The 25,249-nt window shown below is 46.7% G+C and overlaps 1 protein-coding gene across 3 annotated transcripts in view; it reads right to left on the bottom strand.

The window, feature by feature from the left end:
- Positions 1–25,249, bottom strand: part of EVA1C (eva-1 homolog C) — a 102,335-nt gene that overhangs the window by 29,012 nt on the left and 48,074 nt on the right. For all 3 annotated transcript variants that reach the window (XM_012446410.3, XM_012446422.3, XM_021669424.2), the window contains one exon: positions 17,263–17,415. In XM_012446410.3, the coding sequence (XP_012301833.1) occupies positions 17,263–17,415 (153 nt within the window). The remainder of the gene's footprint in view (positions 1–17,262; positions 17,416–25,249) is intronic.

The following is a 25,249-nucleotide window of genomic DNA, read 5'->3' as shown; positions in this document are numbered from 1 at the left end:
AATTGCAAGCCTGGGCCTCTGACTGACCAGTTATAAATCGGGGGTTTCCGCGATGTTCTTCTTGGGTTCTAGAATTTGCAAGACTGGCTCACAGAACTCAGGAAAACAGTTTACTTACAAGATTTTTGGTTATTATAAAAGGATACAACTCAAGAAAAGCTGAATGTTAGAGATGCACAGGGCAAGGTTAGGGGATGGGGCACAGAGCTCCCATGCCCTTGCTGGGGGTTCCACTCTCTTTTTTTTTTTTAGATGGGGTCTTATGCTGTCCCCCAGGCTGGAGTGCAATGGCACAATCTTGACTCACTGCAACTTCTGCCTCCTGGGTTTGAGCGATTCTCCTGTCTTAGTCTCCTGAGTAACTGGGATTACAGGTGCCTGCCATCGTGCCCAGCTAATTTTTTTGTATTTTCAGTAGAGATGGGGGTTTCACCTTGTTGGCCAGGCTGGTCTTGAACTCCTGACTTCCCGCCTCGGCATCCCAGAGTGCTGGGATTACAGATGTGAGTCAATGCACCCAGCCTAGAGGTTCTACCCACTGAGCACCTCCATGGAGTCCTTGCGCTGAATGAAAGGTCTCTGAGCCCCATTGTTGGAGGACTTTTATGGAGGTCTCATGATATAGGCATGATTGATTAAGTCACTCGCCATTGGTGATGGACCCAACAATCTCCAGCCTCTCTCTCCTGCCTGGGGAAAGGGTGGTCAGGAGGTTTAAGTTCCAGCCGTGTAATCACGTGATCCATTCCCTTAACAACCAGCTCCCCATCATTAGGGGCTTTCCAAAAGTCACTCATCAACATAAACTCAGGTGTGGTCAAAAGGAGCTAATTTTGGCCAGGCGTGGTGGCTCGTGCCTATAATTCCAGCACTTTGGGAGGCCAAGGTGGATGGATCACAAGGTCAGAAGTTCAAGACCAGCCTGTCCAATATGGTGAAACTCTATCTCTACTAAAAAGTACAAAAATTAGCCAGGCGTGATAGTGGACTCCTGTAGTCCCAGCTACTTGGGAGGCTGAGGCAGGAGAATCACTTGAACCCGGGAGGTGGAGGTTGCAGTGAACCGAGATGGCGCCACTGCACTTCAGCCTGGGTGACAGAGTGAGACTCCCTCTCAAAAAATAAAAAAAAAAAGGAGCTAATTTTAATGAATAACAAAAGATATTCCTTTCGTTTTCTTCATTCTGGAGCTATTTCAGGAGCCCAGGACAAAATATAAATATTACAACAAAAGATGTTCTGATTGCGCTTCTAACTTAGAAAATTACAAAGGTTTTAGGATCTCTGGCCAGGAGCTGAGTGACGACCAAAATATATATCTCTTCCTATATTACAATACCTCAACACCATTTTTATTAGCCAAAAAATAAAAACAATACTAAATAATACTAAACAGCTATTTAAAAGAATATATGTAACATATTTGTATTTATTTATTATTTATTATTATTTTTTGAGATGGAGTCTTGCTCTTGTCGTCCAGGCTGGAGTGCAGTGGCACGATCTCGGCTCACTGCAGCCGCTGCCTCCCAGATCCAAGCAATTCTCCTGTCTCAGCCTCCCGAGTAGCTGGGATTACGAGTGCCCACCACCACACCTGGCTAATTTTTGTATTTTTAGTAGAGACGGGGTTTCGCCATGTTGGCCAGGCTGGTCTCAAACTCCTGACCTCAAGATCTGCCTGCCTCGGCCTCCCAAAGTGCTGGGATTACAGGTGTGAGCCACCGCGCCCGGTCACATATTTGTACAAACACAAATCTCTAGATAGTATTTACCACTGAAAGAGACAGGGTTGGGACAGAGGAGAAAAATAGAAGTAGATGCAAGTTATCTGCAGGATTCTAGTTCTGTGGGGTGTAATGCACTATATTCTTCTTTTACAGCCTATGTAAGTGTTACACATATTATTTTGAGTATGTCAAATATATTAAAGAATTTAAAGGAAAAAAAATGGACTCCTAAAGCCTTTTTTCCATGAAAATGTTTCTTCCAGAAATTTTAGCATTAAATGAGACCAGAGATGTGGGTGACAAGGAGTCAGATAATAATAATATTCCAGGAAATTAAAAAATGTAGATTTGTGGGCATTTAGAGTTAGAAATATCTCAGAGGGGCATAGAGGAAGCAGTCATACCTAGTAAACACTTGAACACAGGGAGAGGAAGAAGTTTCAACAGTAAGGGCTGGGCGTGGTGGCTCACGCCTGTAATCCCAGCACGTTGGGAGGCCGAGGCAGGTGGGTCACCTGAGGTCAGAAGTTCAAGACCAGCCTGGCCAACATGGTGAAACCCCCGTCTCTACTAAAAATACAAAAATTAGCCAGACATGGTGGCACATGCCCGTAGTTCCAGCTACTCAGGAGGCTGAGGCAGGAGAATCACTTGAACCCAGGCAGTGGAGGTTGCAGTGAGCTGATATCGAGTCACTGCACTCCAGCCTGGGCGACAAAAAATAAATAAATAAATAAATAACAGTAAGACCAACAGCTCCAAATCCACTCTTTCTTCCTTTGTCTGCTCATGGCAATTGGTTCAAACAACACGTCCAGAGCCAACTTCTAAAAGTACATCTCTGTACTTTAGAGGGAAGGACAATTTAAATATATTTAATTACACACACACATACACACACACATATACATATATAAACAAATAATAAGGAACATTATCATAAAAGCACTTGCTTTGAATATATTCATGAAGGACGTCTACGGCCACACCACCCTGAATGCACTTGATCTTGTCTTATATTCATGAAGGTTCAGACCTGTTTTGTTAAGTACCATTCCACAAGCCTGATTAAAAAAAAAAATTGGGTGTTGGGCACACAGTAGGCACTCTACAATGAAGTACTTAATGAATGAATTCATGGTCTGGAATGGACAGCATGGCACATTACATCCCCTATCTCTGGCTTTAGAATGTGTTATTTTGCAGGGATGTCTGATCTGTGAGTTTGAATCTAGGCTGAGAAAGGCTGCTGCAGGGACATGAGGAAGCAGTGAGGCTGTCATCCTTCTGTCTGGTTCCTGGATCAGCTGTTCCCAGCCACTCACCGGGAGGCTGGAATAAATCCATCTTCCTCTGAGTGCTATACTCCAGTGTAAGGATGTGACTCGCTGGAGCTACTCTGGCGCGTCCTCATGAATGAAGAGTAAACACAGCAAGTCAAGAAGTCTATAGCGCTTTTAGAGAATGTTTAAGTGCCTGTCTGTACCAAGTGCCAGAAACGTCAAGTCTGTCTTTGTGAAAGTCAAGTTTAGCTCAATCAGTACAGCAAGGATAGCCACGGCCCCGCATCCCTGGCGCCAGGCAGGCCACCCACGGCTCAAATCAGGGCTTAATAAATAGACCGTTTGCAAAGGTGGGAATGGGATGAGGACGTGGCACACCCAAAGGATGGTGCAGAACCCCAGGGCTTGGAATAGCAGGGAGGGCTGGGCGTGGTGGCTCATCGCCGTCATCCCAGCCCTTTGTAAGGCTGCGGTGAGAGGATTGCTTGAACTCAGGAGTTCGAGATCATCCTGGGCAACAAAACTAGACCTCGTCTTCCAGACCTCAGGTGATCCACCCACCTTGGCCTCCCAAAGTACTGGGATTACACACGTGAGCCCCAACACAATAAACATGAAATGGTAGTTCTTTTTGCAAGAGCACCAGCATCAAATTATGTTCCAGGGAGCCCCAGGGTTCAGAGGTGGTACCTTAGGGACTGGGCAGGTAGAGGAAGGCAGGAAGCTCATGTCTCAGGGAAACTCTTACACTCATTGGAGAACTGTGAAGAGGTCCAGTTCTTTTGTGACAGGGGTGAACTCACTACTGTTTGCCCAGCACTTGAAATCTAATAAACTCACTGAGACTCAGTTTCCCTCCCATGTAGCGTGAAGAATATCTTTTTTCACTGTATTTCTTTGTTGTTGTTGTTGTTGTTGTTTGTTTGTTTTCGAGACGGAGTTTCTCTCTTGTCGTCCAGGCTGGAGTGCAGTGGTGCAATCTCAGCTCACTGCAACCTCTGCCTCCTAGGTTCAAGCGATTCTCCTGCCTCAGCCTCCAAGTAGCTGGGACTATAGGCACCCGCCACCATGCCCAGCTAATTTTTTTGTATTTTCAGTAAAGATGGGGTTTCACCATGTTGGGTTGGCTGGTCTCAAACTCCTGACCTTGTGATCTGCCTGCCACAGCCTCCCAAAGTGCTGGAATTACAGGCGTGAGCCACCGCACCTGGCCTTTTCACTGTATTTCTATGAAGTTTGTACGAGGCAACTGCAAACATAAGCCCACAAAACCACTGGCTGTTCTCTGAGAGCTTGCGTGAACAATCTTTGTTTAAGGTCCCAGAAGATCATCTGCCTGTGGCAGCTGTGGGCAGCAGAACAGAGCAGCAGCAAAGAGTGTGACCTTGCTAAGCCTCAGTTTCCTCACTCGGACAAAGAGAGTCCTGAGAGCTGCCTCCTGGGGTGGTGTGAGTGTTGAGGGCAGTGCCACGTGCAGCCAGCCAGTTCCAGCACCCCTGCATTGACTCAGCAATGTCATCATCAGGGCTCCTAATGCCAGATAGGAAATGGTGCGTTAGGAAAAGGCCTTTGGGACTTAGTCCATATAGAGTCTCCATTACATGCTGTCTTTGGTCCCTTAAAGTGAAAACAAGTATTTATAGTACAGCGGGATATGAACTAAATGTTAAGACCCCAAATCCTCATATAGGAAATAAAAAAGAAAACTGGAAGGAGAATCACCAAGATGATATTTTTGGCTGGTTGAAAAGAGATGTTTTGGGCCGGGCAAAGTGGCTCACACCTGTAATCCCAACTCTTTGGGAGGCCGAGGTGGGCGGATCACCTGAGGTGAGGAGTTCGAGACCAGTCTGGCCAACATGGTGAAACTCCATCTCTACTAAAAACACAAAATTTAGCTGGGCGTGGTGGCAGGCGCCTGTAATCCCAGCTACTCGGGAGGCTGAGGCATGAAAATCACTTGATCCTGGGAGGCAGAAGTTGAAGTGAACTGAGATCGCAGGCACTGCACTCCAGCCTGGGGGATAGAGCAAGAGTCTCCAAAAAAAAAAAAAAGAAAAGAAAAGAGATGTTTTATTCTCCCTTATCAATTTTAAGGTACGTTTCAAGCTTTTGTGAGTTAACGATGCTTTGAAATGAAAGTATCAAATGATCTTTCTTTGAAAGTAAAATGAAATTCATGTCTAGACTGAAAACAGTTTTTGAACAGTGAGAGTCTTAGAGGCAATGTTTTTCAGAATATTTGAATAAACTCCTCTTTTGATGTAACTTAATTTGTCCCAGAAGTCATGAAAAGTTTATCTAGAAGTAAAGACATATCCTTTAACTTTTCTAGTTTTTTTTTTTTTTTCTTTTTTGCTGTGGTTGCACAGGGTCGACTGAGGATATTTTTGTTGTCTAAAGTGCCTTGTTTTATTTGGGGTTTTGAGCTGAGCGCATTTACCAGTTGAAAAAAAAAAGGTTCTGTTTCTTCTCAACTGAATCACAATCCTTATATGTAAGTGGCCTAAAACTAGCCCCTTCTCCACTGAATTCCTCTCCCTAAGTAGAAAAAGCCTTAAGCCTCAAAAGAAGATAGAATGGAATATACGATTTCTGCATAAGCCACCTGCGCTGGGAACAAATAGTCTGAATTGTGAAATTTATCTTAGAAGTCTGATGTTTCCAAACATAACTAGCATTGTTTTTTCCTGTTACAAAGTAAATACACTTTCACATTTTAGAGGAACAGAGAGGCCCAAACTGGGTGGGGAAAGCCTTTGTAAATCTCACCATCAAGAAAAAAGCTATTAACCTTTAACGGATATCTTCCTAGTCACTTTTCTGTGTGTAAATGTCCTTCCCTCTCAATGGGATCACATGGAACAAGTTTTTTTGTTTTGTTTTTTGAGATGGCACTTGCTCTGTTGCCCAGGCTGGAGTGCAGTGGCATGATCTCAGCTCACTACAACCTCTGCCTCCCAGTTCAAGAGATTCTTCTGATTCCGCCTCCTGAGTAGCTAGGATTACAGACATGCGCCACCACACCCGGCTACTAAATACACTGGTATTTTTAGTAGAGACGAGGTTTTATCATGTTAGCCAGGCTAATCTCGAACTCCTCACCTCAGGCGATCCACCCGTCTTGGCCTCCCAAAGTGCTGGGATTACAGGCGTGAGCCACCATGTCCGGCAAAAAGGCTTTTTTGAGACAAGGTCTTGCTCTATTGCCTGGGCTGGAGTGCAGTGGCACAGACACGGCTCACCGCAGCCTTGACCTTCTGGACTCAAGCAATCCTCCCACCTTAGCCTCCTGAGTAGCTGGGACTATGCTACCCATGGCTCTGTCACCCAGACTGGGACATGCCACCACTTCAGCTAATTTTTGTATTTTTTGTAGAGATGGGGTTTTACCGTGTTGCTCAGGCTGGAATCACAGACATACTACTTTGTATGCTACACTTTCCCATTTACTAATATATTTGTGAACATTTTAAATAAACACTATTTTAAAGAGCTATATTGTCCTTCATTTTATAAATGTACCAACTCAATATCTTTTTTTTAAGATACAGGGCCTTGCTCTGTCAACCAGGCTGGAGTGCAGTGGCACGATTATTGTTCACCACAGCCTCCAACTCCTGGGCTCAAGCGATCCTCCCACCTGAGCCTCCTGTGTAGGAATCCAACCCTATTTGCAATACCCTATTGGCGGACATTCAGATGATTTCTAGTTTTGAGTACTATAAGCAATGCTATGTGAAACAACCTTAGAGCTGAACGTTTGCAAACAAGTATGATATTTCCATAGGAATTCTTGGAAGTAGATTGCTTTTTCAGAGGGTATTCCAAACATTACGGCTTTTAATACATACTTCCAAACTGTTATCCAGAAAAATTGTGCCAAGACACGCAGCTGCCAAAATTGTATAACGGCACCTTGGGAAACCTGTTTTCTCAGGTTTTTTTTGTTTGTTTTTGAGACAGAGTCTTGCTCTGTCACCCAGGCTGGAGGGCAGTGGTGCAGTCTTGCCTCACTGCAACCTCTGCCTCCTGAGTTGAAGCATTTCTCCTGCCTCAGCCTCCTGAGTAGCTGGGACTACAGGCAGGTGCCAACACACCTGGCTAATTTTTGTATTTTTAGTGGAGATGGAGGGGGGGGTTTCACCATATTGACCAGGCTGGTCTCGAACTCCTGACCTCATGATTTGCCTGCCTCGGCCTCCCAAAGTGGTGGGATTACAGGTGTGAGCCACCGCGCCAGGACATGAAGGACATATGCCTGATCATATTCTTTAAGGCTAACAGAAGAAGGAAAAAAAAAAAGAGTAGTTGGGACTACAGGTATGTGCCACCATGCCTGGCTAAATTTTTTAAACTTTGTGTAGAGATAGGGATCTCACTATGTTGCCCAGGCTGGTCTTGAACTCCTGGCCTCAAATGATCCTCCCACCTCAGCCTCCCAAAGTGCTGGGATCATAAGAATGAACCACTGCACCGATTGCTTTTGCACTTTTAAGTTACTCTGGGGTGCAAGAATTTATCTCAGTGAGCTTGAAAGAACCCACAGTATGTCTTCAGGAAGAGGCCCAGGGTAACTCAGGTCTGATTCAGGTGTGACTGTGTCTTTGCTGACACTGAGCTCTGAACCGTTTGCAGGATTTTGTTGTTGTTTTGTAGTGGTTATTGCCCTCCCAGGCTGATTTTATTTGCACCTTCTGTTATTATTATTATTTTTTTGAGACTGAGTCTCACTCTGTCGCCCAGGCTGGAGTGCAGTGGCACTATCTCAGCTCACTGCAGTCTCCACCTTGTGGGTTCAAGCGATTCTCCTGCTTCAGCCTCCCGAGTAGCTGGGACTACAGGCATGCACCACCATGCCCAGCTAATTTTTTTGCATTTTTAGTGGAGATGGGGTTTCCCCATGTTGTCCAGTCTGGTCTCGAACTCCTGACCTCAAGCAATCTACCCGCCTCAGCCTCCCAAAGTGCTGGGATTATAGGCGTGAGCCACCACGTCTGGCCTGCACCTTCTGTTTCTGGCAAATTGCCCTCCACCCCCAATAGACGTGATAACAAGATATTCAACCATTTAATTTTTTTACCTTTTGGCTATTATTTAACACTGAAACTGAAGTTAATCGCTCCTTCTAACCTGTGTTTTTTTAGATAATAAGGCTGGCTGCTTAAGTGGCACTGTCTTGGCAGCGGGAACCTCTGGCACCTCGATCTTTGCCTGAAAAGTCCGGGCCTGCCCACACTTCGCCTCAGGGTGGCCTCAGCCCAGCCTTTGAGGCCTATTGTGTGGTTTTCTCATCCTCTTATTAAGGAAATAGCAGAATCCCCGGAGCTCATCCGGAAAATGTAAACCACAGCGGGAAATGACGCACCACAGTGGATGCCCAGACGGGCACATTCTGAAGCCTGGTGTCCTCAGGCCCAGCCCTTCGGGAAAGGCTCACTCCCATCTCATGTAAAAATGCTGTTTTGCTGGTGCTCATTGGCCACCAAATATGGTCATTTTCATGTCTTCTTTCAGTTTCTTTTCTACCGGATGAGGCATAAATTCTGATGGAGCTCACTTGCTGTAAGAGCTTTCAGAAATGACTTTGGGTCAGTCTTCCTCAAGATAAGACATCAGGCCGGGTGTGGTAGCTCACACATGTAATCCCAGCACTTTCAGAGGCTGAGGCAGGTGGATCACCTGAGGTCAGGAGTTTGAGACCAGTCTGACCAACGTGGTGAAACCCTATCTCTACTAAAAATACAAAAAAAAAAAAAATCAGCTGGGCATGGTGATGGGCACCTGTAATCCCAGCTACTTGGGAGGCTGAGGCAGGAGAATCACTTGAACCTGGGAGGTGGAGGTTGCAGTGAGCTGAGATTGTATCACTATACTCCAGCCTGGGTGACAGAGTGAGATTCGGTCTCAAAAAAAAAAAAAAGATAACTTATCTCTTTAAAGCCCCTATCCCCAGATAAAGTCACATCCTGAGCTAATGGGGGTTAGGACTTCAGCATGTGAATTTGCAGAGGACACAAGTTAGCCCATAACAGCTTCAAGATGGCCTCCAGTGAGGCCCACCTCTTGGAATTCATGCTCTGTACAGCTTCCTCCCACCGTGAACCAGAGCTTGTATGGGTGACCATAGGGCGGAGGTGACAGTGTATGGCTTCACCAGTTCTTTTGCATCACTTTCTCTGGGCGAAACCAGCCGCCATGTGGTAAGGACATGTAAAGAGACCCACGTGGGGAGGAACGGACATCTCCCACCAACGATCAGTACCAAACTGCCCACCCATGAGTCAGTCCCCTCGCAAGTCCAGCCTTCAGGTGACTGCAGGATCAGGGCGGCCACTTCCTGGAACCCTGTGAGACCCTGAGCAAGAACTGCCAGGTGACACCATCCCTGAATTCCTGTCCCACAGTAATCAATGTTTTGTTTTAAGCCATTCAACTTGGAGGTATTTGACTGAAAAACGAATTCACATTTAGATACTTGGAAGTGGGTTCCCAGGATAATGAAATCCTCAAACTGTGGGAGTGGCTTTGGGACCAAGCAGTGGGCATGAGTTGGGGGACCTTGAGGGGCATGTTAGGGAACATTTCAAGGGCCTTGAAGAGAAGCCTGGTACGTGTCACGTTGATGTCCTGAAGCCAAGTGTGTCTTCAGGGCAGAGCTTCCCAGCTTACCCGTGAGTGGACACAGACTCTCTGGGATGTGTCCCCTCAGGCCTTGGCTGTCCCCAGGCCATTGATGCCAGCATTCAGTGGCATCTCTCTTTACTCCCTTTCCATATGGATGCAACTGTCTATGTGCTTGATGATGGGGCTTTCTCTCCAAGTCGAGTATGAGCTTAGAACCGTTTTTACGTAATGGTAGTTCTAAGTAGATCCATCTGAGAAGCTCTGTTTAATAGCAGGTGGGGTGTGCGGCCAACATGGACCTCCTCAGTGCCTGCCTGATGCAGTTCAGCTGGGACCAGCTTAGGGCTTCATATGCAGAACGCTGGGGCACTGCTCTCCCTCCTCCACACCCAGAACTCAGAGGCTTTTTTGAGGCAAGTGGGGGAACCCTTGTGTCCTAGGGCACACTCAGGAGTGTGTGTCCCACTGCGGTGTAGGGTACGGGGGTACAGACAGCCAGGCCTCGGGTAGCCCTGGGGTGCTTATGGGGCAGGATGGGGTCACACCTATAACTTGGGGATCACACAATGCCCCCTACTTCTCAGCCCCCTTCCCCTTGAACTTATTCTACATATGACATACACAGAATCAAACAGGCAGCCAGCCCTACATAACAAACCGAAACTGCCAAAAAAAAAAAAAAAAAAAAGGAAACCCAGAAAACAACAAAAAACCTGACAATAGGAGGCTAGTTACAGCAGAAAAAGCACGTCAAGGGTTACTCTCTCTGCTCTGCCAAGAACTCAGAAAATTTTGTACAATAAGTTAATAAAGATCCCAACAGGAAAAAAAAAGGCAAAGGCTAGAGAGACAGGTGTGCAAGTGTGAATACAATAACCACGAAAATATGAGCGAACGGCTAAGGTCCTTCATAATCAAAGACAGGCAAAATAAAAACCACATCGGAGGACCCTTTTATACCTCTTAAATTGGAAGCATGCAGAAAAATCATACATAAAGCCACCAACCTTGCAGGGAAGCCACAGTTATGCATTCCTGTTTATACATGTGAATTGATAGAATAAGTTTCTGGAACGAGCGCTGTGAAGAACTGCAAACATACCCAGGCCGTCTTTTGGTATAAAACTTCTGGGAATTTATCCCAAGGAAGTAAGCCAGAAAAAAGAGCAAGCTACAAGCACAAGCTCATTATATATTGTTTACAATACTCGAAAGTCAGAAATAACGAAAAATATCCGCCCACCACGTAAATTATTTGATGTGTCTCTTTAACAAGATATTAGGAAGTCTCGGCATTGTTAGGTTTTTTTGGTCACATGGAAAAACACACATGATATAAGGTAAAGAAAAATAAGGCGGGCTGCAAATGCATCTGCTTAGAACTGCCGTTACGCAAAACAGTTCTAAGCTCATACACCACTTGGAGAGAAATCCCAAAAAAGTAAGAAACTTTTTATCCGATGGATAACATCTGTGGCTGAACCCTTTTCTCATTTCTGTTCAATATTATTATGATCTTTGTGCAGAACAATAAAAATAATGGTGGTGATATTTTAGAACGAACTGGGAATGCTCTCTTGCGGCATCAGAGCACTAAAGCCACGCTCAGCTGCTATGAAATCCAGAGTGATCCCTGACCGTGGAGAGACGCTGTGGACGCTGGGGTTCACGACGTGTTTTCCAAGGGGGTATCCAGTCTAAAGCAAATCGGGTTTTGCCAGACTTTAACTTACAGGCAAGACGGAAAATCCACAAATCATCCTCTCAAAGCAGATGTTCCATCATCCCACCAAACTCCTGCCAGCTTCTAGGCTTAAGGATAAAGACCCTTTTCCCCTTGAAAGCAACGAGGCTGGTCTGCAGTGATAAATGGGAGCACAGAGCAGAGATCACACACACGCTGGCAGCCTGTGGCCCAGATGTGCCTGGAGGTATGTTTTGTTTGGCTCACACAATGTTTTAAAAGTTGGAACATTTCACACACACACACACACAAAATCCAAATTTCCAGCATCCCATAAGAGGTTGGAAGCTGTGACAACACCAGGCCTACATTCCCAGTCTGTAACCAGACGATCATCCATCCTCAGGAGCCAAGGGTGGGTGCCTCACTTCAGAGGGGCTCTGACTCATTCCTGCATCTCTCTAGATTCACCCGAGCACCCACTATGCCTGGCACTGCTCGAGTTTCTGGGAATTCCACAGACCAGTCCCTGCAGAGCCGCTCAGCTTTTGGGGAGAGGAACCACACACACCTACCATGGTCTATCTCCATGCTCTGGAGAAAGTCCAACAGAAGGGTCGCTGGAGAGGGACTGCAGGGACCGGGTGCCGTGCTGGCCGGTGCCTGGGGAAACCTCTCCGAGATGACATCTGGGTTGATTCCTGAATCCTGAGGCAGAGCCAGCCACACAAGACGTGGGGTGAGTATAGTCCAGGCCAAAGGCCCAGCTTGTGCAAAGGCCCAGGGTATGAATGAGGGCAAAGTGCTCCAGAGGTGGTGAGGGAGAGGCGTTTGCAGCCAGACCACAGCTGAAGACTGAGGTATTCCAATTACACTGGGCCGAGTGGAGAGCTTTAAGCAGAGGTGCGCTGTGCTCTGATTTAATTTAAATAAAATCCTGGCCAGGCTTGGTGGCTAACGCCTATAATCCCAGCACTTTAGGAGGCTGAGGCGGGAGGATCACTTCAGGCCAGGAGTTTAAGACCAACGTGAGCAAAATAGCAAGACTTCATCTTCACCATGCCAGGCATGGTGGCATGCACCTGTAGTGCCAGCTACTCAGGAGGCTGAGGTGAGAGAATTGCTTGAGCCCAGTTGGAGGCTGCGGTGAGCTACGATGAATGCTTCACTGCATTCACGGCCACAGCCAAAATGCCAGAGCCCCTCTCGCCCTGTGGTCTGCAGCATGAAAAGCCTCAAAGACAAAAATCAAAGGGCTCTGAGGGTACCCTGTTCATCTGGTCCTCAGCCTCACATGGAAGGCTCGGCTCTGACCTCACCATTCAGGTCAGTGCTAAGGTCAGAAATACAAACCTTTGGCTTTCTGAACTGGTATATTTTCTCCATCTGATTGGAGATGGAGTCTCGCTTTGTGGCCCAGTCTAGAGTGCAGTGGTGCGATCTCGGCTCACTGCAACCTCCACCTCCCAGATTCAAGCGATTCTCCTGCCTTAGCCTCCCAAGTAGCTAGGACTACAGATGCGTGCCGTCACACCCGGCTAATTTTTTGTATTTTAGTAGAGACAGAGTTTCACCATGTTGCCCAGACTGGTCTCGAACTTCTGAGCTCAGGCAGTCCGCCCACCTCAGCCTCCCTTCTCCATCTAATTGAATGCTACAAAATTATTTTCTCCTTGGCTCAGGTAGACCGTACATGAAGGCTTTAAATTGCACTGGGCGCATCACTGCATTCCAGCCTGGGTGACGGAGAGAGACTCTGTCTCCAAAAAATTTTTTTTAAATAAATAAATATAAACCCTCTAGCTGCTAAGTGAAGAGGGGAAGCAGCCTCGATGTCCAGGGGAGAGATGCCCAGAGGGGGCTGGGAGCAAAGTGGACAGATTAGAGATGTGCCGCCATGGACTGCCCTGGGACTGTCTGCAGACAGCAGATGCTCTGCCCATGAGACTGGTGAAGGGAGTCGACGGGCAGCGGGCAGGAGACAGGAGGTCAAAAGAGTGTGCTTTTTCAGGTAGATGATATTAAAGCATGTTTAGACACGAGGAGTACACTGATGATTCTCTGGGGAGAACAGGCCAAGAGCAGTTTAAAGCTTTCATGTGGCCAGGTGCGGTGGCTCATGCCTGTAATCCCAGCACTTCGGGAGGCCGAGACGGGTGGATCACCTGAGGTCGGGAGTTCAAGACCAGCCTGACCAATATGGAGAAACCCCCGTCTCTACTAGAAATATAAAATTAGCCAGGCGTGGTGGCGCATGTCTGTAATCCCAGCTACTTGGGAGGCTGAGGCCAGAGAATCGCTTGAACCTGGGAGGCAGAGGTTGTGGTGAGCTGAGATTGCACCACTGCACTTCAGCCTGGGTGACAGAGCAAGACTCCATCTCAAAAATAAATAAATAAAAATAAATCCAACTGTCATCCACCATTCCTAGAAATGAAAGGCAGTGACCAACTTAACACAAACTATTGGGCTTACAGATTTACCTGCTTGGCCAACTGAATTCTGCTCAAAAGAACAGCCGACAGGGATGTTACTTACTGCTGCTTCTTAAAACACATTCAGGTGAGTTAGATTTAGTAATCCTGGGAAATGAAGTGCTTCTCCATAGTATTAAGAAATGGAGGCCAGGTGTGTTGGCTCAGCACTTTGGGAGGCTGAGGTGGGTGGATCACCTGAGGTCAGGAGTTCAAGATCAGCCTGACCAATATGGTGAAACCTCATCTCTACTAAAAATACAAAATTAGCTGGGTGTGGTGGTGCATGTCTGTAATCCCAGCTACTCAGGAGGCTGAGGCAGAAGAATTGCTTGAACCCAGGAGGCAGAGGTTGCAGTGAGCCGAGATTGCACCATTGCACTCCAGCCTGGGCGACAGAGCTAGACTCTGTCTCAAAAAAAAAAAAAAGAAAAAAAAAAGAAAGAAAGAAAAAGAAATGGTGTGGGCGTAGGGGACACAGAGCCTGTAACGAAGACATAGATCCCACAATGCCTTGCACAATCCCTGTGAAAGTTCTGGAAAGGTCTTCTTGAAGATGATAAAGGTTGAGAATCAAAGAAAAAAAACAAGTGAAAGCCGTTTTTGCAGGAAGGAGTTAGAACACCAAGGGTCCCTCAGCCAGCTAAGGAACCAGATAATACAGGGAGGCCTGCAGGGTGTTAGGAAGGGTAGTGACAGATTTGCCTTTGAGAAAGGCACCTGAGGCCACTGTGGGGAGAAAGGCTAGCTGGGAGCTGGGAGACGGCTACAGTGGCCCGGCAATGGTCCTTTCCCTAAGGCTGTGGCAGGGAGAAAGGAGGAGGCGTGGAGATATTTAAGAGAGAAGGTCACAGCAGCCACCTGAACACACTCAGGTGTTATCGGAGAGGGAAGATGGGGCTCAGGAGCTCACTCGTCACTTACTGGACCAGGGCAGTGGGTAGTGTCATTAACAGACAATGAGGACCTAGCCTCACACGTGCCTCTCTGCCCCATTTGGCGCTGAGCCTGTCAGGACACAAACCCTCACCTCCAGATCTCGTTAAGGGCAGTGTGTGCACATCAGCCTGCTTTTGTGGTCTGCCTGGGCTGCCCTCCAGCAGACCTCCACCGTTCTCACACAAGGGCCCTCCCAGAATACGGGGCTTGGCCTCTGGGAGGCACATGTTCCAAACGGCTTTTTGATTCTCTCTTGAGACTCACCTGAGTAAAAGGGTGCACTCAGCTCACCTTTTGTTAATTTTCTTTTTCTCAGATCCAAGGTATTACCTAGGCATGCATTTCTTTTTTAAAGGGATGTTGAATTTCACACGTGATCCACACATACATTGTAGCAATTTAATATATTAACGAGCTCGCAATAAGTGCAACTCCTTGGGCTGTTTCGCAGCTGGGTCTGTCCTCTCTGATAATACAGCAGAGAGAGATCAAGCTTTTTCACCACTGCAGATTGGAGTGTGATGGTTAACTTCACATGTCAATTTGACCAGGCTATTGTTCCCAGTTGTTTGGCCAAACACCAGCCCCGATGTTGCTGTGAAGGTGTTTTTAAGATGGGACTGACGTTGAAAGCAGTAGCCCTTGAGTCACGCAGATGAATGCCACCACATGGATGGGCCTCATCTCATCAGATGAAGCCCTTCGAAGCAAAGATGGAGGTTTCCCTAAAAAGGAATCCTCCTCAAGGCTGCAACACAGACATTCTGCCTGAGTTTCCAGCTTGCTGTCCTGCAGAATTCAGATTCGAAACTGCAGCCTCAACTCTTCCCTGAGTCTCCAGCCTGCCACCCTGCCTTAGAGCTTTCAGACTCACCAGCCCCCACCATCTGGTGAACTAATTCTTTAAAATCCCTCTCCATAGATACACACACTTGCATATCCTATCGGTTCTGTTTCTCTGAATCATACAGGAGGGCTCTGATGAGTGAAGCTCTCAGGCCTACCATGGCCACCACCTCTAAGAAGGATGACTTGCTGAGCCCTCATCGGCACTAAAGCCCAGCTACAATCCAGCCTCAGGGCCTTGTGTCCACTCTTCTCTCTGGACACTTATCCCGAGCTGTCTGCAGGCTCACTTTCTCACCTCCTCCAAGCCCAGCATGCCCATCACTCCCTAAAATCGCACCTCTTTGCAGCAAACCCTGGCCTTCTCTACCTGCCCTTCCCCACCTGCCCTTCCCCATATACTTTTCTCCTTAGCACTGATTCCATCAGCACTGACATATGACATAAGCATCCATTCATTATGTGATTTCTCACCACCTCCACATCCACTGCTAGAAGGTCAGCCCCATGAGGGTGTAAACCCTGTGTTGGGCCACAGATGACACCCCATACCTCGAACAGGGCCCAGCATACAGCAGGTGCTCAATAACTACTCGATGTGGAATGATGGAACAACTGACGGATTCGGGGATGTGAAGGAGAAAGGGCACATACACGGTGCGGTGGTTCCTCCCTGCCCTTGGCTTTCCCTTTAATCCAGGCACTGTCCACTGGCGTGGCTTCCTTCCTCGGGGAGCCAGGGCCCTAATCACTCAGGTGGCGCCCTAAGTATAACCCTACTGTGATGGTTAATACTGAGTGTCAGCTTGATTGGATTGAAGGATACTAAGTATTTCCTGGGTGTGTCTTTGAGGGTGTTGCCAAAAGAAATTAACATTTGAGTCGGTGGGCTGGGGAACACACATCCATCCTTAATCAGGTGGGCAGCATCTAGTCAGCTGCCAGCGAATATAAACCAGGCAGAAAAACATGAAAAGGAGAGGCTGGCCTAGCCTCCCAGCCTCCATCTTTCCCGTGCTGGATGCTTCCTGCTCTCGAACATCAGACTCCAAGTTCTTCAGTTTTGAGACGCAAACTGGCTCTCCTTGCTCCTCAAGCTTGCAGACAGCCTACTGTGGGACCTGTGATCGAGTAAGTTAATACTGAATAAACTTCCCTTTAGTTAGTTACTATTCTTAGTGTTTATGTCTTAAGTTCTTTTTTTTTTTTTTGAGATGAAGTCTTGCTCTTGTTGCCCATGCTTGAGTGCAATGGTGTGATCTCACTGCAACCTCCGCCTCCTGGGTTCAAGCAGTTCTCCTGCCTCAGCCTCCTGAGTAGCTGGGATTACAGGCATCTGCCACCATGCACAGCTAATTTTTGTATTTTTAGTAGAGATGGGGTTTTGCCATATTGGCCAGGATGGTCTCGAACTCCTGACCTCGTGATCTGCCTGCCTCAGCCTCCCAAAGTGCTGGGATTATAGGTGTGAGCACGTGCCCTTGTTCTTTTACTTATTTATTTTTGGCAGATTACTGTTACAAGCATATATACATATGGGAGTTTATTAAGTATTAACTTACACAATCATAAGGTCATGATCCTGCTTTAAGTATTAACTTTCACGATCATGTAGGATATATCCTATTAGTTCTGAGCCTCTAGAGAACCCTGACTAATGCATATACAAAAGCACATACCAAAAGGGGGGAGCCATTCTGCTTCGGAGGAGCAGATGTCCCTTTCCTGGGTCCTCCTGCCGTAGGTTGCAGAGTAGATGTTGAGAAACTTGGACTCATGGCAGTGCAGTTTGAGCTCCTGGTCTTCACACACGGTTTTGTTTTTTAATTCATCTGAAGCAGAAACAAAAATGGAAGGCGCCATCAGCTTCCCCCAGAAGAACCAGTGAGCACGGTCCAAGTCCCACCGCTCATTTCCCCGGGACTGCACACTGAGAAGCCGGCAGTGGGGATGGCCCTGTGGGCTCAGGCCATCTCTGACCCTAGGAAACAAAGCTCTCTGCAGGAAGCTGGTGGGAAGTAACTTGTTGACAAGCGCAAAGACCCTGGGAATTATACTAAGGGGCAAATGGGGGAGAGGTGCTGGCGTTAAGGAGGAAGGGCCTGGCCATAAAAGAAGTTTCTCTTGCTCACCACTTAAGGTCACACATTCCTTCGCTGAAGGGAGCCTTTTCTCAAATGTTGGCTTGGGGTCCACATAGGTAAAGACAGACCTGAAATTACCTGAAAGAAGCATTAAGCTTCTTTCTCTGTCTGGAGAGAGCCCAGTTAAATCTCACCACCAGCCCCTCAACTGGCATCCCCAAGTGTGTATGTATTATTTATTATTTTATTTCAGTTTTTTAGAGACAGGGCTTCACTCTGCTACACAGGCTAGAGTGCAGTGGTGCAATCATGGCTTACTGCAGCCTTGAACTTTTGGGTCAAACCTAGGCTTAAGCGATCCTCTCGCCTCTGCTTCTCAAGTACCTGGGAGTATAGGAATGCACACCATGCCCAGTTTACATTTATTTGTTTAAAAGGCAAAAAAGAGGCTGGACACAGTGGCTCACACCTGTAATCCCAGCATTTTGGAAGGCTGAGGCAGGAGGATCGCTTGAGCCCAGAAGTTGGAGACCATCCTGGGCAACACAGCAAGATCTTATCTCTAATTGAAAAAAAAAAAAAAAAAGGCTGGGTACGGTGGCTCACACCTGTAATACCAGCACTTTGGGAGGCCGAGGTGGGAGGATCACAAGGTCGAGAGATCAAGACCATCCTGGCCAACATGGTGAAATCTCCGTCTCTACTAAAAATACAAAAATTAGCTGGGTGTGGTGGCGGGTGCCTGTAGTCCTAGCTACTCAGGAGGCTGAGGCAGGAGAATAGCTTGAATCTGGGAGGCGGAGGTTGCAGTGAGCTGAGGTCAGGCCACTGCACTCCAGCCTGGCAACAGAGAGAGACTCCATCTCAAAAAAAAAAAAAAAAAGGAAGAAAGATGATATGATACCAAATCAAATGATTTCCTTTACTAGGAAAGGGGCAAAAACAAGGCATGGTGTCAGTTAAGAATCCTTCTTTATAGAAGTGTGAAAAGTCTGCCCCAATCTGGTAAATCCAGGAACAACTGACCCTCAAGCTGATGGTGCGTTCTAGGTTAGGATGATCTGAACCAGGTTGCACTTTGTTCCCAAAGAATTCAGGGAAAAGTTTGTACGTTTAATCTGCTTATCACAGTAAAATCTTTCTTTGTAATGTCATATAAAGTTGGCATTATGCTTGCACTGTTGAAGAAAACATTTTTTTTTTAAAGAATATACTCCAAAACCATTCAATTAGTAAAAACGTTTAATAATGATTTGATTTTTTAAAGCAGTAATAGCTAACACTCCAGACACAAAAAAACCCATATGGTATGATTCCATTTATATGAGGGATTCAGGAGAGGCAAACCTCTAGGGGCAGGATGTAGACGAGTGAGTGCCTGGGGCTGGAGGTGAGGTCACAGGCAGAATGGACACAGGGAAGCCTCCAGAGATGGTGGGAATGTTCCATGCTGGACTGTGGTCACGGTTGCACAACTCAGTAAATTCACAGAAAATCACTGGAGTGTACACTTGAAAAAGGTGAATTTTATGCTATGCAAATGATATCTCAATAACGATATATTTAAATAATAATAGCTAACATGGCTGAGTGCAGTGGCTCACACCTCACACCTCCCAGCACTTTGGGAGGCTGAGGCGGGCAGATCACCTGAGGTCAAGAGTTCGAGACCAGCCTGGCCAATATGGCAAAACCCTGTCTCTACTAAAACCATACAAATTAGCCGGGCGTGGTGGTGGGCACCTGTGATCTTGAGAGGCTGAGGCAAGTGAATCGCTTGAACTGGGGAGGCAGAGGTTGCAGTGAGATCGTGCTACTGCACTCCAGCCTGGGCAACAGAGGAAGACTTTGTCTCAATAATATTAATAATAATAATGGCTAATACTTGCTGAAGACTTCCTCCCAACCAGGCCCTGTTCTAAGAGCTTTAAATGTATTAGTAAATGGAATATTCAAAGCAGCCCTTCTGTGAACAACCGCTTCAAATCCTTTGCCTAGTATGTATTGGATTTTTAAAATTTGCAGGAGTGATTCATGTATTCTGGATGCTACCTTTTTTCTCTTAGGTGTTAGAAAATTTTCTCTTACCTTGTCACTTATCTTAAACTTCACAAAATCAAAGCAAAGCAAAACATAAAGGGGACCATGGTCAGTTATTTGCATATGTGGTTCTTACCCTTGCCAACTTTTTGTAAAGAAAAGTCTTTGAAAATGCTAGCTCTGGTCGGGCGCGATGGATGGCTCACACCTGTAATCCCAGCCCTCGGGGAGGCCTAGTGGGCAGATCACCTGAGGTTGGGAGTTTGAGGCCAGCCTGACCAACATGGAGAAAGCCTGTCTCTACTAAATATAGAAAATTAGCCGGGTATGAACACATGCCTGTAATCCCAGCTACTCTGGAGGTTCAGGCAGGAGAATCACTTGAACTTAGGAGGCAGAGGTTGCGGGCAGCCGAGATTGCACCATTGCATTCCAGCCTGGGCAACAAGAGCAAAACTCTGCCTAAATAATAATAATAATAAAATAAAATGAAATAAAATAAAAAATGCTAGCTCCACCCTATCACCCCTCTTCTGGAGTTTTCTACTTTTTATAATCTTGCTCTGTCACCCAGGCTGGAATGCAATGGCATAATCTCGGCTTACTGCAACCTCCACCTCTGGGTTCAAGCGATTCTCCTGCCTCAGCCTCCTGAGTAGCTGGGATTACAGGCGTCCACCACCACGCCCAGCTAATTTTTGTAGTTTTAGTAGAGATGGGGTTTCACCATGTTAGCCAAGCTGGTCTTGAACTCCTGACCTCAGGTAATCTGCCCACCTTGGCCTCCCAAAGTGCTGGAATTACAGGCATGAGCCACCGTGCCCAGCCTGGAGGTTTCTACTTTGAAATGGCAACCACACAACAGACAGGTGCATTTTTTTTTTAGCCAAACAAGCACTGGAGTCATTGGAGTTAACTGCAAACAAGAGTTAAATGACAAGAACTGCTAGAGCTGTCATGGGCTGGCCCGGAGGGGGCGGGAAGAGTGTCCAGAGGTTCCCTCTTCTACCCCAGCCTCTCACTCCTCTCATGCGCCTGTGTTCTCTTTCCACTTTTCTTTCTTGGATTGGAAGTGCAGGCTGATTCCAGCTCCCAAACACGCCTCAAGCCAAACTTTTCCAAATTGTGGTTTGAGGCTCATTCATGAGTCTTGAAATCATGAGTCGTGACCAGCAATTTTTTAAAATATAGTTTAGAAAACAACAAAGGGCGTCACATGAAGAAAGGATAAACACTGCTTTGTGATTTACACATTTCTTTTTCAGTTGTGTGTATACGAGTATGTGTTCTGCTGGGCCAGAATGTGAAATGCTTTTCCTACTACAGGCTCCAATCACAATTTGAAAACGCCCTCCTCGATCCCTACAGAAAGGCGTGAGCAGTACACATTAGGGCCACAGCAGCTGGCTAGATCTTCATATCCTGGAATCAACGATGCTAAGTTCCAAATTTAAAAAGATGAAAGACAATAATTTCCAAATATAAATGCCACCTTTCTTTTTCTTTCTTTTTTTCTTTTTTTGAGACAGCGTCTCACTCTGTCACCCAGGCTGGAGTGCAGGGGGGCAATCTTGGCTCACTTCAACCTCCACCTCCCAGGCTCAAGTGATTCTTTTGCCTCAGCCTACCGAGGAGCTAGGATTACAAGCATGTGCCACCATGCCTGGCTAATTTTTACATTTTTAGTAGAGACAGGGTTTCACCATGTTGGTCAGGCTGGTCTTGAACTCCTGACTTCAAATGATCCACCCACCTAGACCTCTCAAAGTGCTGAGATTACAGGTGTAAGCCACCGCACCTGGCCTAAATTCCATCTTTCTGTGCCTTGTAAATTTCTATGACTTTCTACCAAAAGCAGAGAAGCAACAGTGAGACCAAATTTTGGACCACAGGAAGGAAAACTTCACAGGATCTCAAGAGGACCACCAGCTCTGCTGCTGGCAAACTTTGTTTCTATCCTTTCATCCATGAGGATGGGAACATTCACTATGAATGAAAGGCTCAGAGCAGAAGCCAGGCTACAGATACTCACAAAATCCCCATCCTTCCCTGGTAGTTTAACACGCAGGAAGAACCACCACGAGCAAGAAAAATGAAAATGATGACTCAGCAAATGTCTCGAAGTCCCTTTACCGACTAACTGGAATCTTAATTCAACAACTTAAACTTAGAGGCAAGGAAAGTTTTGTTTTCTTTTTCTAAATAAAAGACCGCCAAGTCTGACCCCAATGTCAGAAGGTTCGATTCTTTTTGGTGAGTCATATCCGCACTGGCATTTATGTGCAGTTTGAGTAGATGCTAAATCCCACCAACAACAAAATTTTGCCTGACTTCAAAGACCCAAAGTGAACGATGGCCTTTGATGCAGAAAAGATGGCTTGGATAGAAACACCAAAAGAGCCAAAGCCCCCTTCCAACCAGGAGAACTTAGAAAAATGTTAAGAATGCTTTCCGGTGGCAGAGCTGGCACAGAAAGAGGGTGGAAGAAGGCAGGACAAAACAAAGCTTTATCTCCGCAAATTAGAAACTTTTTAAATGGAAATTGTTTTTCTTCTTTTTCTTTTTTTTTTTAAATCAAAAATTTTTAAAAGTTGGAAGAGTTTTTTTTGTTGTTGTTTAAGGCATGTCAGGAAACGCATTTATTAGCCACATCTCTTTGATTTATTAAAGCCCATTCATTAAAGGTAGCCTCCATGCCAACAAAACCCTCCCAGAGTAACACAACACCCACATGCAAGGCCTCCAGCGATCTCTTCCCCAGATTACGAGGAAATCATCTCCTGGAACGGAGGGGCCTGTGAGTGTCACATTACATCCTTGGGGTGACGACTGTGTTATGTTGAGTCACTTGGTTCCTTGGGAATGTACTAATTCACTGTCAGGTAACAGTGACATTTCTGGATTATAAAAAACAAGGGGACTACTAACATAATTACTACTTTTCTTAGAAGACTAGAATTTGTTTTAGAGCTGGGTGAGAGTTCTCAATTGGTCTCAGGTTAGAGAAGGTGTGGGCAGCCTTCCAGAAGTGGGCTGCCAACACTCCTGGGAGTTTAGATGGGGAGGATGGCAGGAGCCTGGGAAGGCAGAACCACGACTCTGCTTAAATGACAACAGCAACAAAATTCCCCTTCTCATTCTATTAGGTTGGCGCAAAAGTAATCGCCATTGGTTTTCGCCATTAAAAGCAATGGGCAAAAACCACGATGACTTTTGCACCAACCTACCCATGAGAGGGTTCTGTGGGTCGTTCTGCTTCTCTTCAACACAACGGTCACAAAAGCACATCACCAGCCGCCCTTCAAAGGTGGATAGAGGAAGGGTTATCCACGATGGGAGTATTTTATTACTGCCAGTGCATAGCGATGTTGAAATGTAGTCACTTTTATTTATTTTTATTATTTATTTATTTAGTAAATAAATCTCACCCTGTCATCTAGAATGCAGTGATGAGATCATAGCTCACTGTAATCTCAAATTCCTGGGCTCAAGCAATCCTCCCACTTCAGCCTCCCAAGTAGCTAGGACTGTGGGTTCATGCCACATGCCTGGCTGATCTTCTTTGTTTGTTTGTCTGTTTTGTAGAGATGGGGGTCTCGCTATGTTACCCAGGCTAATCTCTGACTATTGGCCTCAAATGATTCTCCTACCTTGGGCTCCCAAAACACTGAAATTACAGGCATAACTATATCCTTTAGCCATTCATATCTTTAGTAGAGTGACTTGAATTAGCTTATTGAAATAATAGCTACCAACTACTGAACTCCACTTCATGGTCCTGTGCTAAGCATGTTACATACAACCCTGTGTCTTATAACAGCCCGATGCAGAAGAGACATAATCCCCATGTTACAACCGAGTCCTAGAAAGTGTGCCCAACACACAGCAGATACACAGCAGAAAGGAACATAAACCCAGAACTGCCTAAATCCGAGCCTCGCTGAAACCTACATTTCCTGAAGGGATGCAATTTGGGAGGCGAGGTTGTGGGGAAGGAAGCATAGCACACAGTAGGGTAAAGAAGGTTCTAGTGAGGCTTGCCAGTAAAATAACTTTCCATAAAAACCAACAAACAAACCTCCATCAGTGGCATTTGCCAATTTCCCTGGTGTAACTATTCCCATCATGGCAGATTCCACGGAACACAGGCAGAGCTGGTAAGAGATGCGCATAACTGTCTCTCATGGTAAGAAATGGCTCCTCGCACCACAGGGTGCAGCAGTGAAGCCTTTGAACAATCACAGCGTCCTGCCCCGACTGGAGCTGGGAAGTGAGAAGAGCCTCAGGAGGTGTGAGAGATGCAGGAAACGAGGCAGGAAGGCTGGAGACCATCTCACTTCCACCTCCTCAGCGGCAGTGCCTCAGGTTGCCAGGGTCATGGTTACATGTGGGCTCTGCCTCTCATCTGCTCTCTATGGGGCAGCTAAAGGGGCTTCATGACTTCATCACAGTACCCTCCCTGCTTAGATGCTGCCCTACAGACAGAGCCCCAACTCCTTCCTCGGCTGTGAGGGCCCGGGATCCCTGCTCCGGCTCTCCGGCTGGCACTCCCTCCTGCTGTCTTGGTGCTGTGCTCCTGCCCCGTAACTGGCTGTGCCAACGCACCTGCACCCTCCAGCCACTGGCTTCTGTATGGAGTGCTCTTTCTGTGCCCCCCATCCCTGCAGTTCTCAGCTCCATCATCATTTGCTCCAAAAAGCCTCCACTGAACCCCCAGTTGAGGACAGTTCCTCCTGTGAGGCTGGGTGTGGTGGTTCACACCTATGATCCCAGCACTTTGGGAGGCCAAGGCGGGCAGATCACATGAGGTCTGGAGTTCAAGACCAGACTGGCCAAGATGGTGAAACCCCGCCTCTACTAAAAATCCAAAAAATTAGCCGGGCGTGGTGGCGCATGCCTGTAATCCCAGCTACTTGGGAGGCTGAGGCAGGAGAATTGCTTGAACCTGGGAGGCAGGGGTTGTAGTGAGCCAAGATTGAGCCACTACACTCCAGCCTGGGCGATAGAGTGAGACCCTGTCTCAAAAAAAAAAAAAAAAAAAAAAAAAAATCATCCTATGAGCTGCTTGCATAGTACCAAGCGCCTCTCCATGCAGCCCTGACCCTACCTGGAATCTTGCATGTATTTGTGTGAGATTCACAGTGAATATCAGGCCCCCACGGGGCTCGACAATCTGGTTTTACCGAGGATGTGCTCACCTGTGTCTCCCCAGTGCTGAGTGCAGGACCTGCTGAGTGAACATTTGCTCTGTGAATACATACTAAGCACCTATGGTTCTGTGGGACAATGGTGAATCACACAAGTTCCTGCTCTCACGAGGCTCACAATCTGATGCTGTGTGTGTGCAAATAATACACAAGCCACAAATAAGGTAAACCCCAACGAAGCTGCTGCTGGGAAGAAGATCAAATAGGATGCTGTGATAGAGAGGGACGATGGGGTGAGAGGAAGAGGCTTCCTTAGATTGTTTTTGTTTGTTTGTTTTGGACAGAGAAGGTCTCTCTTGAAAGGTGGAAACTACACAAGGGGAAGGAACCAGCTA

Source organism: Aotus nancymaae, unplaced genomic scaffold (genome assembly GCF_030222135.1).
Source record: "Aotus nancymaae isolate 86718 unplaced genomic scaffold, 86718_ANA_hifiasm-v0.15.2.pri h1tg000022l_1, whole genome shotgun sequence".
Lineage (NCBI taxonomy): Eukaryota > Metazoa > Chordata > Mammalia > Primates > Aotidae > Aotus > Aotus nancymaae.
The sequence above is the reverse complement of the archived record's forward strand: the minus strand, read 5'-3'. Positions and strand labels throughout refer to the sequence as shown.